General features: G+C 35.8%; 2 protein-coding genes across 5 annotated transcripts in view; one reads left to right on the top strand and one right to left on the bottom strand.

Annotated features, from left to right (window-relative positions):
• The window catches only part of LOC148956641 (mitochondrial import inner membrane translocase subunit TIM14), a 68827-nt gene extending 56025 nt beyond the window's left edge, over positions 1-12802 (top strand). Inside the window, exons 3-4 of the mRNA XM_089091555.1 lie at positions 7405-7518; positions 12557-12802. Coding sequence (XP_088947681.1) covers positions 7405-7518; positions 12557-12664 — 222 coding nt within the window. The 3' untranslated portion in view covers positions 12665-12802. The remainder of the gene's footprint in view (positions 1-7404; positions 7519-12556) is intronic.
• Positions 12803-13263: 461 nt separating this feature from the next.
• The window catches only part of LOC148956640 (26S proteasome non-ATPase regulatory subunit 9), a 32546-nt gene continuing 29010 nt past the window's right edge, over positions 13264-16799 (bottom strand). For all 4 annotated transcript variants that reach the window (XM_089086410.1, XM_089086430.1, XM_089086421.1 and 1 more), the window contains exon 3: positions 13264-13785. In XM_089086410.1, coding sequence (XP_088942536.1) covers positions 13357-13785 — 429 coding nt within the window. In that variant the 3' untranslated portion in view covers positions 13264-13356. The remainder of the gene's footprint in view (positions 13786-16799) is intronic.

Genomic DNA, 16799 nt, shown 5'->3' with positions numbered 1-16799 from the left:
GCAATGTCGGGGAAATTCGAAGCACACGGATTGTCAAGCCATTTATAATTGCCACATGGCAAACAGTAGTGAGACATTGCCGATGGATAAAGAGAATTCATGTCCAAAAAAACTGCATCCGACTTTTCATAGGTGTGCTGTCCGGTCGGATCAGTTTTCATGATACGGTCCCCGTGAAAAACATACCCACCCCTCATTGATCTCTGTACAAACAGATTCTGATCCAAATGGGTGATCAGACTTATTTCTTCTTTGCTGATTTTAAGTATCACGTTCATCACCAGATGTGGAGTGGAAAAATAATAACCTAAATCCAACCCAAATTCCCCATAGATTTTATCCGTATTTTTCAAACAATGTCCAGAAGAGTGAGTACGTCACTGGCCAAGTATAGTTTACAATAATCCCACTCATTTTTACATCCCCCCTTTGCCCAAACCCTCTTAGCAAATTCTTAGTCACTAGTGGTGCACTCACTCTCAGTAAGAGAATTGTAAAAACTTCAATGGGCGGTAGTGACACCTCATCTAGCCTCGAGCCAGAGTTGTAATAATCATATAGATATATACACTTACACGTTAGTAAATCACACATTTCATCATCGGGGAAGCACTGTTTGAGGAGGGGGAAGATCAAAATTGTCACTTTTCTGTACCTGAATCAATTGACTTAAAGATTTGGGGAATAAGTTGAAAGAGTCTAAAAAACGGATTTTATTCAGGCACGTGTTACCCTTGTCAACTCTTTTCCACATGAATTCTAGCAGCAGTAGCTTCTCCGATGATTTGGGTACGATTTTTTATGAAAAAGAACCATCAATCCGTGCGTCATATACAACTCCTCCCTTGGCGATGCGGGCAAACACCTGAAGAATAAGCTTTAATTCGCAATTAGCATTTTGTATAAAAACAGGTACGAAATATTGTTGTCTAACGTTTAAATTGCATGACTGATGTGCTACCCCCCTAAAGTTACTCCCTCCCGATGTAATTTCCTGCCACAAATGATCATGGTCGATCACCTTCCTACTCCCACCATTCCCAACACCATCATCAAATTCCCCTTTGCAAACCCAACACATTTTACGATTTTTAATGGCCACTATGTCATCTGGTAATAGGAACATAAGATAGTTTGTATAACGAAGGCGTGAAATTGCACTTTTTGCTGTTTTAGTTATAGTAGTCACTAATAATCACAGGACCGCTTCACCATTGCTCAACATATCACAGATGATCTGTCCTTGTTTCTCCTTTTTGACATATCGTTGCATATGGGTATAAGAGACCCATATAATCATGGGTATTTTCACATATTTTGGCTTTGACAGATTATAAACGTCGGTCAGTTTCTATTTGCAGTCCCAAGCGATCTTATTGCTCTGCAGGAGCGTGTTTTGGAAATTTTTAAAACGTAAGATCACTCTATCCCCGCTTACCGTCTCCACAGCCTGGTATCCATGAGTATGACGTTTACAGTGTTTCGTGTGATGCTTTAACTTTAAATCAGTCCAAAATCTGGAGACATGTTGGACAGTAATAACACACACCACCTCGCTTTTTACCCTCACATAGAACCCTACTAATATCCGTAATTGGATTGAAATGACCAATTGAATCGGAGTCTGTGGGTGGGGTGTATAGAAGCCACACACAATGTTCTACTGATTCAATTAAAGGAGCTCGCACTGAAAATAATACACCCTTCTTATCGGAACGCTGGCCCTCCTCAAATTCTGTTTCATACTATAACACCGTGACACCAATCTTTAAATGTGCATTAGTACGCTCAAAAAAATATATTCCTCTTAGTGTCACGGGAAATTGACCATTTAAACAATTAAAATCTACTATGGGGACCTTTGAACCCTCCCTACCATTAACTGCCATTTCATCCAACTTTTGCTAGATGCATCTTTTCGAAGTGGTCTGTATGCTGCAATTAAAAATGCATACTTGAAACACTGCAGCCTCGTATCGAAACAGATTAGTTGTATCCCCCTACACCCCTCTAAATCTGAATGATATTTTAATTCAATTGCCCTCCCTCCCCCATGCCCCCCTCTTACAAAAAAATCCTTTTTAAACCTACAAATGTTAACATTTAAACTTTCAATAAAAAAAACCACAGTTCCACAACTCCCCTCGGTATAATTTTACCATGTAGTTTGAACACTATTAACCCAATTAATAAAAGGCACCTTGTAATTAGATAAATTTGGGCCAATTTCCAACATCTCTGCGCGCAAGTATTTTGATTACAGCTCGCTCTCATTCTAATTTAAAAAATATTTTTAGTGCTATCGATGCTTTTACTCTAACCCCCCCCCCCACACCCCCATATGTTGTTAAAGAATGGCTCGAATCTTGTTATTACATTAATGTTTAATTTCCGAGGGATCTGGTATTATATCCCCCGACACGAGAGAGTTTAATGGGTCACCGAAATTAGTACTGTAGACCATTGTGTGGTGTAAGGCACAGTTTGAAAGAAAAAATCTGGAAGAGGGGATACTGGTGTTGTTGTTGTTGTACTACTACTACTAGTACTAGCTATATCATTAGGGGGAATGGTGGGGAGTGACATAGAATTGTCAATGAAACCATCCCCAGTCTGTTCAATTACATTTGTTGGAGGTGGCATGAGGTCCCCTAAGCCTGATAGCACATATTCCAAGGTTATTGGGGACATCTGATCGAGCCAGCTTGTATTGTCTTGTGTTGGAATTTCTTTATGAGGACCCGGTTCAAAAACACTAGTAACATCCCCTAAATGCTCATGCATAAATCTATCTACCCAGTCCAGATCCTCAAGCATGTCAATATCACAAGCTAAGTCGTTTAGGCTAGCCATATCCCCAAAAACATCATTAAGAAAACCTCTATGCCACTCTATATTCTCTAGAACTAATGTAGGCTCGTCACTGAACTCCATTCGTGGTGATAGAATTGGTCCAGTAAATGCTGATGTCTCTTCACTCAATGGTGGTGGTGCTATATCATTAATCTATAAAAAAAGGTTTTATTTTCTATGTGAAATAAGCATTATTTCATAAAGTTGAAAAATCATGTTCATTTCTACTCGTATATTTCCCGAATATTTAACGTGTACTATTTTTCCACACCAGCCCCCCCCTAATCTCACTAACACTAAGTTAATTATCTCCGAATGCAGACACAGAAACCGGTTTTTAATCAGATGAAGAACTTGAGTGTGGTCGCTCTAACACGTAAGTATAGAGTTTCCTTGTGTAAAGTTCTAACGTAAAATGATTTAACACTGAAATGCGTTAATTTCTATAAAGGCAATAGCATACTCTTTAATGTCAGATATTTGATGAGATGATAGAATATAGATATTCTATGGCTGTAAGGCTCACCGTCTTCAGTAGCGTCGTTTGGGGGGGAGGAGGGGGGCCTTCCCCCCTCATTAATTTGCAGAAAAAACTATAATTCATTAGGCAACTTTTAAACTGTGCTCGTTTTAAGCTTCAAATTCGCTCTTTACTTCGACCAGATATTTTTTTTTAATTAATCCCAGCTCATTTTTTATATAAAAACTCGAAAATAATGGTCTTTTGCACTTCCTCATTAATATTTATGCAAATATATCGCCTTTGAAGTCGTATCATCAAGGAAATAGGGCATCTACTTCTTATACAAGCTCAGCGTAACCAAGGGGAATTTTTCTCTTGCTGGCACGTCTAGTGCTTGAAATTCATTATAGTGAGAAATAAGTTCGCCTGTTTTCAATATCTGAATTAGACTATGGTATGTTAATTTTGCGTTTTAAGCTAGATTAGGCAATTATTCGATGCTTGGTCTAGGCTATCCCATAGGGCAGTGCTGAAGGAATTCAGGCCTACAGAGGTCAAAGAACCTAAAATCTAGAGTATTGAATAGTACTACGATTTTGTTGCTATTGAAACTAGTTCCAGAGGTTCCAATCACGCGAGGGGGGGGGATTTGCCTCCTGGATTTCCCCCATCCCTTGATTTCAAAACTAAAGTTTTATTTAGTATTTTCATGGAAAAAAAGAAAAATTTGCCCCCCTCCCCTCCTTAATTTTTTTATAAGTGTAGAATTAAGGCGTTTGAGAAGGAAATATGTTAAGAAAAACAATTCTTAGACCTAGTTCATAATGTGTAGAATAATTTTAGTCAACACATTTTGACTGAAACTGCACTATAGTTTACCCCGCCCCCCCCCCCCTAGTATAAAAATATATAACGCAAATTATACGATTTCCCGTGTATTTTGCCATATCTCACCCTTGTTTCAACCCGTGAAATAATCACGTATAAGTTAGAGGTAAAATATATACACTTACAAATTCAGACTGCACTTGTACATCTGAAGTCCCTGGCAAAGCATGAAGGGGGACCTCCTCCCGATCTTGAGCAGACAAGACCGATGCATTATGAGAAAACATCCATTCCCTCTTGAATTTTCTACAAGGTTGCATAGTGGTCTGTGCAGAGCTGGGATGAGAGGGCCCCGGCTGATCCAGAGAACTTGTAATAGAGCTAGCATATCTGATGATGGATGGTCTTGCAGCTTGCATCGATGTGGTATCACCCCATCTTGGTCTCTTTTCGGGGGAGAGGGATTGTAGGAATATTCCTCCTCCTTTAAAAGGAAGAAAAATTTAGTAAGGAAAATAACCCCCCTTTTACAGATAAATTGTCCTCTAAAGTTTATTCTGATGTTTGTAGTGCTATAACTATTAGCACTTTAGAAATATTTAAAAAGGAAAGCTTTCGAAGTAAAATTTTTGAAAAGTTTCAGTTTGGGGGGGAGGGGGATTTCAAAAACATCTTTCCACAAAATAATTTGCCCTATAAAGTAGATTCTGATATTTCTAGCACTCTATATCTATTAGCACTTTAGAAATAATTAAAAAGGCTTCTAAAATAAAATTTTTAGTTTGGGGGGAAGGAGGATTTCAAAAACATCTCCCCATAATATAATTTGCCCTATAAAGTCAATTCTGATATTTGTAGGAGTCTATGTCTTAGCACTTTAGAAATATTTAAAAAGAAAAGCTTTTAAAGTAAAATTTGGAAAATTTTGAGTTTGGGGGGAAGGGGGATTTCAAAAAATTAGTCTGCATAAAGAATTCCCTCCTCCTTCCTCCCTTACTTTCCATGCGATGAAATAGTTTGTTTTTTTTCACATTGTAAAACCTTCTTAATCATGGAATACAATTGAAAAATAGAATATATTTCCTTTAATTAGGCTAGAATACAATTTTATCTCTTTGTCAAGGAACATCCTTGTTGCTAATTCATTAAGCATATGCCATTAATTTATGATAGCAAGAGCGTGTGAAATTTGATTCCCAAAACTGTCACTTCCTTTCTAACACCAAAGCTTTCCATTTAAGCAGGTAAAGGAAACGCATTTTAGATAGACAATGGGAAAAGCCACATTTTGAACGAGATATGTAAACGTACAGAATTATGCTCCTAACTAAACAATGGGGGAGGGGGTTTTTGTTTTACATAATAGAAAAAAGCTTACTTAGCGTTTTCTAACGACTATACACATCATATTTTAAGGTTTTGTATTGTTGGAGGGGAGGGGGGCTAAGTCCCCCTGAAATTTGAATTTACTGGTAAAATACCATTTATCTGGAAATAAATTCAGTAAACTATACTCACATTGAAAATAGAAATATCCATTGTTCCATAGCTAATAAAATTCAGTGTACTATGTTCGATATGTTCAAACATAATGGGAATTAAATTGTAGTGCATGAACATTTTATACGGTATTTTAAGGACGAATAAAAACGGATGTTACCTCGAAAAACCACTCTGGTTGAGTTACATAATTTCGTGCATGCCCCCAAAACATGTTTGACTACTTTAGAACATATCAGTTTTTAAGGATGTGTAAGTGAACTCAAGACGTACATTCATTGTGCAATTGACAACAATAACAGAAAAAACCTATCTGCTTAAATTATATTATTACGACCATACTCTCAAAACACGTTTGACCACATTATACCGTGCCAAGTTTAAAAAAAACCTTGACTTTAGTTTCATAACATGCATTATAGTGTGCCAACTTTTAAAATATTCACGCTTAAGTTTGATGACACAACCATGGGTTTTTCTTGCACAATTCCTAAGTATATTTTCATGTAGGTTTTCAATCTATTACAATTTTGACCATATTCTTGTAGGGTTGAATGTAGGGTTGAAAGTACTAGATAGGTTACTACTGTTAAGCTGTTCAAGCCTCCTGCCACACAGCTTTTTAACCTCAGAATACTAATTTTTTGGTTTATTAGTGAACAATTCTTCGACCTTATTTGTGTAGCACGATCGTGCCAATTTACGAATTTCTCTTTTAATTGATTTTCTCATTTATTGGCTTCATCTGGTTTACCATTTTTGAAAAGCTTCAATCTGGTTCTAATTAGTGTTTTTATAGTTTGGTTAATAAAGGGTTTGTCACCCTTTAGTAGGTTTTTAAACCCTATGCTTTATAAAAGCCAGAATATAATTTGTACTTTACTGGAAAAATTTCTTTTAAATGTCTTCATTTTTATAACTTTAAGAAATCGAAAAGTAATTCAGAAATTAAGGAATAAATATCAGCATACGTATATTAAACTGACAATGCACATTTTTTTCAGTAAATTCATTTGAATCTTTTTTTCAGTAAAGTACAAATTATATTCTGGCTTTTAAAAAGCATAGGGTTTAGAACCCTACTCAGATTAATTTCTGCTCGTTTGAGTTTGACTTAATTTCTTTGAGTTTGACTTACTTTAATTTCTGCTTGTTTTGGGTTTCATTTATTTATTGATACTGATTTGTGGTAGTTGTATGCTTGGTAGATTATTTGATTCTATTTTTGTTCATTTTTGGTTTAATGGAGTTCTTTACTTTTTTTGAAAAATTTATTTTCTACAAAAAGTGTTTTTGATTAATTCAAAATCATAGGAGATTTTTATCTGGTTTGATATTTTGAGTAACTTCCAATTTGACAAATATCTATGCTGTCATCAAGATATGGTGTGGAATGGCATCTGCTCATCTTTAGGCTCTCACTTCTTATGGACTGGACTTCTCCTTTTATGAACCAATTATTCTCATTTTATTTAAAGATTTCGTATCATAAGAAATATAATGCTAAGTCAAAATTTGAAATTACAGCATTCTACCTTGCTGTTGAGTAGTCCCATTCTTTTCTACCGTTCTGTCTCCTCCCTCCCCTCAATTAAGGTAAAATGCAGGGAAAAAAACACAAAACTTTGAGGGGCACAAACGCCCTCTGTCGAAAATGTGCGTGGGTCATAGGTAAGCTACAAAGAGCACTGCCTCTGAACTTTCGCCTAGAACAGTTTATTGAGTTTTTTTGGAAATGCAACATACAGTTTTTGTTTCAGAATTTTGCTGCGGGAAGTAAATATTACAAAGGAGGATTTGAGCAAAAAATGACGAGACGAGAAGCGGCTCTCATCCTCGGCATCTCTCCAAATGCTCCTTCCAAAAGAATTAAGGTATGCTTTTAACTTAAACCGATTACAGTCTTTCGAAGTATAACACTCCACGACATGAGTGGAAAAATCAGACTCCAGTCCTTTCTTTTTTGCACATAAGCAGAATTTAATGCATTCAATCTCGGAAAGTTTTTGAATACCTAGAAGAAGAGAATAGTATGGCTACTCAAAAATGAACATGTTTTATTCTTGTTTATCTGATCTAAATTCAATCATATATCAAACTTAAAACGAACGGTAAAGAACGACTGCAATGATTATTATGTTACTGTAAACTCTCTACAATCTGTACCATTGGGTGATGGAACAAATATGTGGATTGGGGAACTGCAGATAATTCAAAATAGAACAAAACAGCCAAGTATCAACACGAAACCACCATTGATAAATTTCACTTAAGTTGCTTTGTCATTTTATTGTCATTTGCACTTTATTTTGTTATGTACTTTTTGTCGCTTTACCGGATTATCGTAACTCAGTTAGGTCGAATTTTGCTGCGATTTTTAACTCAGTTAGGTCGAATTTTACGTAGTATTGTTACATTCATGTGCTTAGTTCGTACTTAAACAAAGGAATTCTGATCTTTAAAGTGCCGTGAATAATCTTCAAAACCGATAGCCTCCCCGTGGACTAATGCATGATTAGTCTTTTGCTCTTTTGACGTAGTGAAGGAAACTGAAAACTAATAGAAATTCGTATCTAATACTTGCCCTTTATTTGAGTGCATTATAGACTATTAACAGTTACTAATGTACGCAAATCAGAGTATATTAATGCTTAGAGTGAATTTCTCAAAAAGAAATTTTAAATTCTAAGATAAACAAAATAATGGTTTGTAGGCGTGAAGGTAGTTCTTTTGGCTTTGAAGTGGTAGGGGAGGGGTTTAACCAATCTCATGTCGCTAGTGTCTCTCAAATTACTCCATCTTAAAGTTGGATTCGTTGGTGCTCGACCCAATTATTTGTCCATTAATATTTTAGGCGGGGGGGGGGTCGAACTATCCCCTATCTTTTCTTTCTCTCCTACTGCCCCACTCAATAGGATCAATGTATAATTTTACTTGTGTATTCTGTTTTGAATATTAAAATGTCGGAGGGAACCTAAAGCACTTTTGGCGAAAAAGCGACTCAAGCAGTTCATGTCTGAACTTTCACAAGGAATTTATCCAGAAGAAGGATACAAGCTATTTCAATCATTTGTTGTTCTATTATGTACATAAGCTTATGGGATTGAACCTTATGAAAAGGAGAATACAAATTATTAGTGCTTAAGGAAAAAAATGATAATTCTTTAAAAATTAATAATGCTTAAAGAATATTATATCAGGGTAAAATTCCATTGGAAAAAATTGGAGTAATTGATTTTGTTTTGCCTGACTAATAGTCGCATCCAGAACCCGCCATCGTTTGCTTTCATTGACCTTGAATATTAGGCATTAGTGACAATTAAACTCAAGTAACATTAAAAACAGTTTCTATGATAAGAAGTTTTCTTGTTGTAGCTCGTTTAGATGGGGAATCTTGCACTACAATTCCCTATCCTCTTTTTCAACTCCCAGGAAAAGTTAAGAAGTTGAACTTTCAATATCATAGAAGTTTTTTTTTTATCTTAGATGCCTAAAAAACTTTGTCTGTATTAACAACTAACCCCTATGTACAGTCTCAATTTTCAATAAAATAAAACTAAGAAAGTAATGCTTAATTTACAATTAAATAAACCATATTAAACTTCCAATACGACTTTCTCACTTTTCCTGCTCTCCTCTAAAATTTGTGCTGTGTAACATATTGGCTATAGCACAAGCACTCTTCTTGAAGCAGTGGTTCCAAGGTCAGGGTGATAAAATTCAACTATCAAGTTATTTTTAGCCCTTACACAACGTCTTACTTATTCTGTACTTATGCATTTATGTGAGTCATGGAGTCTTCAAAGAATGCAGAGAAACGATTACTTAACATTGAAAACAACTGCCTACGTAGAATCCTTGTGATCCAATGGACCGGCAGAGTGACGACTGCCCAGATACTGGACAACGACTGGTAACCAACGAGATCAGGAGGAGATGAAGATGCTGAGCCATATGATCCGCATGAATGAAGGATCCTTTCCACATAATGTATGATGTTGTATCCCCTCCGGTCTTCCAAGGAAGGTGAGACAGTACAACACATTAGGTTGGTCCCTGGAGAAAGAGGCAGCAAGTCTTAAAACTACCCTGAATGGGCTTTGCCCTGGGACAAGACAGCTTAATTGGTTGTCTACTGTTGCTGCCTGATACGTTTCTAGGCATAGATAAACATAAGCTTACATAACCAAAAGAGATGTTTCCCATATTTCAGGAGTGATTCCAACCACCCTCCTCGTGCATGGCCTTGTCTAAACGGTTGTCTCTTTTTCAAAATTATCAGATCGTGGGAGAAATATAAATTTTTTGGAAGAAATATGATATTGTTGTATTTTGTAAGTTGATTAGCTTGTTCATAGAAAATAAAAAAGTGGCCTCGAGATTTTGACTTCATAGTTAAGCTTTCAATAGTTGCAATACCTCTAACTGTAACTATTTACATCGGTCCAGAAGGAATTCCTCAGTTGGGTGTGTATGTAACTCGACCACTATTCAACCCTGCCCCATTTGGGTAAATTTGTTGTGGTTGACCACATTTAAAGGAAACATTCTAGTAAAATAAACCATATTAAAGAAATAACGTATCACAAGATTCAAAACCACGGAGAAATGTATTATCAGGGCTCTCTGGGACTGTCGAGGAGGGGGGGGCTGCATCACCAGAAAAGTAACCAAGATATTTTGAAACAGCTTAAAATAAGGAATTGAATTAATTTTTATTTTGTTAGCATGCTTCCTTTAGATGTGGTTAACAACAGAAAATTTATCCCCCCCCCACAACTCAACCGAAGCCTAACCTATCCCAGGGGTTGAATTACATTGAAGTCTAGTTAAATGAGAGATGAGTTCAATGGAGTTAAGTTAAATGAGTGCTGAATTGAATGGGTTTTGAGTTGAAGGGGGTGGGGTAAACCGGTGTTGTTACAAGGGAATCCCTCAGGTTTTAAACATTCCTTTGGAAGTTTATTATAAGGAAGCGTTGTTCTCTCACTTTGCCCATTTTGAATCTTGCTGCTTTCCTTTTTCTCTGTTGTATTAGAACCTGGTGCGCCGCGTTTGACCCTCAAACTATATAGATTATCGATCATGACAGCATTCCTGCGGTAACAAGATGTAACATACCTGTATGTGTCAGTGAAGTTCCGCTTTAAAATATAATATGTAAACATTTTGGCACTTTTAATGTTGCAAAGATATAATGTTCTCCCAGTTATATTAGACCCTCCCGCTTTCCTCTATTCATATTGCAAAGAAGTATTTTTATCCTGTTTCCTCTGCTCTTGCTTCCTGTTTCGCAAAATACAGAAATTCATGTAAGTAAAATGCTATTTCTTTGATGTAAGCTTTGTGATGTTGATCCTACTTGATTTACTGTATATGTATGCAAAGCTCAATAAATATATGCTCATTGAACCTCAGAAACAATCAACACACATGAATCCATACCATTCGTGCTTAAAATGTTATCCAATAGATCGTGTGATCATTTGTTAATAGACTATTGTTTAAAGTCCTTCGTGTTTTTTTTTATTATTATTGTTTAAAAAAAAGTTTAAACAATTGATTCGATTAGAAAACTTTACAACTTTTTTGCAAAGGGCGATTTCTGCGTAGCGAGTATCTGACACATTTTTTTTTTTTTTTTTCTGCAAACATTAAGTTATACGTATTTGTTTTGCTTTACCTCTAACAAAAAAACTGTCCCTAAAAGATGCCTAAAAGTCCAATTTCACTTTCCTTCAAACCGTTAAAAGTTTACTGAACGCTATATATCCCTCTTCCCATTAGAATCATAAATGATGAAGGGGCGTTTCGGTACCAAGATCCTGTCTGTTCTCCGATTACGTTCCATCATCCCCGAACCCTACCTTCCCACTCGCAACAGACCGTCCCGTATAAAGTCCCCAAATGTCCCCAAGTTGACTCCCGTCCCTGCTAAACGTGAAAGATATCGCAAGACTTTTATTCTGAGTTTTGTAGAATTGTATAATAGCCAGGAAAACTAGTCATTAATTTATTTATTTTTATTTTTTTGTCTTTTTTTACTAAGTTTTGACTGATTTATTTATGTGTTTTGTACAATGGATTAACATTTCTTTTAAATCATCAGTTTTCATTACTTTGTCATACGAAGTCACTATGTTATCCACGTGGTGTTTCTCTACTGTCAAGCTTGACATAGAAAATTAAATTTGTATTCGTATTTGGTAAAATCGCCTTGATGACAGACATTTGTTGTTACAATGCTCGTGATCATTGTCTTTCGGCTTCAAGTCTAACAGAATTCACTGTCTAATTGTTCAAAGAAGAGATAAATTGAGTTTTGATCATCATACATAAGCTTTTGGTTCTTTACATTCTATTTGCTCTCATCAAGTGTTTGGCATTATAAGCCTTTCATCTTCCAAGAAGCTATTCATTAGGATTAGTAAAAAAGTGATATATTCAGCGCTTAATGTCTTATTGTTACACCTGAAACCAGCTTAAATTCAATTCTGACATCTTTTGACAAGATGTCCTTTACTACTTCAATTTAAATATAAAGCTAAAGCAAAGCATATTGATTAATTTTTTATAGTTAACAGGCTATCGGATGCAGATAATTATTTCTATATTTATATCCAAAGATTTGGTAAAAAACCCTATTGTAGGTTGTAACTTTTTCAGCTTCTTTTTGTCATTATAAAGATCAACATTTTTTTTTTGGCCGTTCTCCGAAATTTCATTGTCTTATTGATATTCCTATTTTAAAGATATATATATTTTTTAAATATCTCCAGTTCACTCATTTTTATTATTGTTCACTTATCAAGCCAAGCTTGATTTATGCTATGTATGTTTTGTGTATGAGCAAATAATAATTTTGGACTTAACAGATTTCTCCGTTTTTAATTAGATACCTTGTATATTTAGGAGGCCCACAAAAGGATTATGTTGGCCAATCATCCAGACAGAGGTGGATCTCCGTACTTGGCTGCAAAAATCAACGAAGCAAAAGATATTTTTGACAATACCAGATGACAACTGTAGGAGTGTAGATAAATTTGTTGTATAGCCGTACATGTATTTTTTCCGATGGTACAAAGATATGAATTATTGCAACGATTTATTGTCATTGCAACATAACAAATGGGAATAAAATCATAATTTTTAATCTTGTACGAGCTTTCATTCTAAGCGCTATTTCTGTATTACGGTCCTGAACAGAAATACAGCAAATTATGAATTACTGCTCCAAGTTGGACAGCTAGGCTACTTTTTCTTAATTTAAGAAGAAAATAAAAAACAATCCGAGTGTAGAAATTAAAAATTAGTGTTGTAGTTTCTTGTATGACTAGCGATCAGGGGCGTTATTTGCTATAGGACAGGGGGGCAACTGCCCCCTCAGCTGAAATTTAGTGTCTTCAAGAATCTTGTCAAAACTAATTCAAGCATACACAGAAACAGATCAGTTTCCTTTAGATTACCTTTGCTTTTTGGTACTATGGCTCTATTTCATTTTTCACTTAACTTGAGAAAATCGGCTCCTACTCTGACCCCCCCCCCCCAGATTTTGACGAAATTACGCCTCTGCTAATAATGGACTTCGTTATAAATAATTATTCCTCTCGGCGAAAAAAAACTTTTAAATTAACTATTTAATTAGAAGACAGAGGAATTTACAAAATCAAACAGAAAAAGCGACCAAGTCTGATTTGAAGCAAAAGGGGAAATCATCTTTCTGGTTCAGGATGTTCAATCGGTACAATTACGCAGCCAAGAAGACCTTTCCCAGACCACCTTCGTGGTCTTAAGATAACCTTAAAATGTCTTCCTTTTCTTTGAACAGTCAAAAAGACTTCTTTATCAACGCTTCTAAAAACAACCTCCGAAATATCTTTCATTGATTTAAAGTTTTTCTCGGTAATTGAACCTAAATTGATGATCTCATCCCCTTCAACAAGTCCGTCAATAAAAGCGGGCGACATATTTTCAACAGAAGAGACTCGGGCAAAGGGGATTTCTCCTGGTGATATTCCTTGCAGATCTTCGGGACTGCTTCTTGTCAAACTATGCAGCTTGAAAAGATTGTCTTCGAACTGGGTCATCAAGTTTTTCAAATCGTTACGTAAGCAGATGATCTCGTGACGGGCATGGCGAACCTAAAAAGTAATAATAGGTTTCAAATAATATGCGAAGCTAATCTAAGAAAACCTAAAGTTCATGTTTAAAAATAATAAGTATTGTAATGCTAGTGTTATGAAGCTAATTATAAAAACTGAATACAATTGTCAGCAGTATTCATTATATTTATTTTTTTATCTACTTCTGGTTCACTATGCACCGAAAAAAAAATAACGAAAAAAATACCTCTGCCAAATAGGCCTAATAATTCAATTTTTCTTAACTAGCCTCTATTGGTATTCTTCATACCAATCTACCCATAACTATTTTACAGTCCAGAAAGAGTTTAAAAATAAAAGAACTCGGACTACTTTCAAAAGATGCAAAGAAAATGTGACCTTTAAGGAGAATTTAAATTTTAATAGATTTAAATAAGTATGATTTTTTTTTCTAGTTCTTGTACGCAAAGCAGCACTAAAAGTGGCGCTAGTAACGTTGAATCCCTATTACTCCCAAATCAATGGATATTAAATTATTTGCCTATTATGAAAGAAACATTAAGACGGCTAGGGCACGTTTAAAGAGCGAAGGATGACCGATTGCCAAAGACTGTGCCTTTTGACCACCTATCTAGGGCCAACAAAAGACAGGTCGTCTCCGAATCGGGTAGGAACAGGTCGTAAGAAATAAATTTTAAGGAAATCAAAACTATATGAGAGGGGGTAAAGAGTAAAGCTTTGAATAGTTTTGCACGGAAGAGGAGCGTCTGCATCCTTAGGCAGTTTTTTGCCGGAAAATATCTGATTAAATCTTGAGATAATCATTTTGTTCGGGAATGACATGACCCCCCCCCCCCCCCCCCCTAACCGCATAAAACAACGACTGCAAATAATGCAATTTGCCCATCATTTACATACAGTTTTTTTTTTATTGGGAAAGGTTGGCATGTTTGATCTTGAGTCTTGAAGGCCAAGGGTATTAAAATGAAGCTTTCAGTGTTTGGAGGACTTTGAATTAAATCAAAATACACTATCCGTAAGTGGGTTGTTAAAAGGGCGTATCAGCAATGCCTCTGAACGGCTAAGGGTGTTAAGTTGAAACTTACGGTACATGTTGAGGACGAAGATGAAGTAAATCTAAAGACTGCATTGAGGGAAAGCTCAAAATAAAATTGATTCCCATATCGAAAAAGAGCCCTTAGTTACACCCATTGACCTGAACAAATTGCTTTCTTCCATGATACAAAGTCTGCCACCCGTCTCTCAAGACACTCCTTATAATTTGACCTCTCAACTTCCTCACTATTTGTCCCTTAGATGCGGGGCCAAAAATTAAGAACATAAAAAGTGCCGCCCTTGCCTTCTAAAAATGTCGATGGAATTAATTAAAACCTTTGCCGGCAGTCTTTCAGAACCTTTTTCCTTGCTCTTTAATGAAGTTAATTCTACATGAAAGTTCCTAAAAAATCAGAAATTAAATTTTTTGACCATGTGAAGAAAAATGTAACAAGTAAGATTTTGACCGTGTTCAACTCATTACAACTAGTCCTGTTTTCTTCAAATTATATGACAGTTTTTTAGCAGAGTGGTTGAAAGTGAAGCTCCAAATGGTGATCTTAGGTAATCCATAAAATTAAGTTTCCAGATTACCGAAAATCCATCATTCTTGAAATCCTACATCCATCATGTTATGGATACAATATCTAAAAGGCACTAAAAACCTTATAGCTGCTTAACATCATAGCAGTGGACTTAAAAAAAGATTTTGATCTAATAAACCAAATGCATTGGTAGAAAAACTGTTAAAGGAGCTCATAGCTAATGAGTCATAGTTACTTTTTTCCTCTCTGATAGAAGCCAAGTCGGCAAATCCCATAAGTTATATTCTGATCCTCTCCAATTTTACAATGGTGTGCCTCAGGAAGCCCTTTTAGGTCCGTTTTTGTTCCCTGCAGTGATAAACGCCCGAGGAGTTGATTTCTCGGATAGATTGCAATTTTCTGACGATTTAACTGTCTTAGACTTAAATTACACAAATCTAAAAAGTAGCCCAATAGAAAGTCACTTATATTTTTCACCTTCGAAAAGGAATCCTCAACACAGGCGAAATGCCAGAACTTATATATTATCAGATGCTGAATTTGTTTCAAAGCAATTTATTAAGCGGAATTGAGGAAGATATTTGAAAAGACAGCTTTATTGTGGGAAATTTGTGAACCCGAATTGGATTGTCCATTGCGTAAAGGAAATAATGCGCTTTCGAGCCATTTTAGTGAGATTATTACTCTATTACGATCTCTTGACAGTAGCAAAATTATTACGCCAACATTTGTGATAAAAAGACCTATCGAGGTTCCGTGCATCCCTGTCATGGCTTATGCTTCTTTGTTTTCAAATTTAAATGTCCTTATACCAATTGATACCAACCTCAGCAATTGATACTCATTCTATGGTCATTGTTTCTAAAATGCCTTTAGAGCTTTCAGATTCACTTAAATGTAAACCGTTTTTGACCAAATAGCTGGACATGGACTAGTTTGCAGTGTAAAACCTATTAATGACTGAAAGTAAGTCAACACAGATAGATCCGCAACTGTAAACGTGTTCATCAGTTTAGAACTTTAATTCTGGCGTTACGGTTAAAGTAAGATCCAAACAATTTTTGGGATTTACGGAGATTCCAGTTGTTGATGACCTTGCCTATATTGTGAGGCAGCATAGAATAAAAAGCGCGAATTGACTGGGTCAGGCTATGTCAGTTCCGCTTGAGTTTGAAGATTCTTTTGCTAAATCCACTTATTTTAAAGATAGAATCAAAATGGGATATGAACTGTTTTGAGTTCATGAATCTAAGTAATTACCTAAGTGCTGCTTCAATTTGCGGTCCTATGACCAGTTTCAAAGCTCTTGCTCCAGTGATCTTTCGAAATGCGCTAGATGTTCAGGGCCACATCTTTTTACGAAGTATAGTCTGTGTAGAATTGATCCTGAGTGTGCTAACTGTAGCAAAAAAAAAACAAACATACTTCATACAGTCTTTCTATTTAGTAGTT

The sequence above is a fragment of the Artemia sp. Qi Xiang Cuo genome, chromosome 1 (genome assembly GCF_049724085.1).
Source record: "Artemia sp. Qi Xiang Cuo chromosome 1, ASM4972408v1, whole genome shotgun sequence".
NCBI classification, from domain to species: domain Eukaryota; kingdom Metazoa; phylum Arthropoda; class Branchiopoda; order Anostraca; family Artemiidae; genus Artemia; species Artemia sp. Qi Xiang Cuo.
The sequence above is the reverse complement of the archived record's forward strand: the minus strand, read 5'-3'. Positions and strand labels throughout refer to the sequence as shown.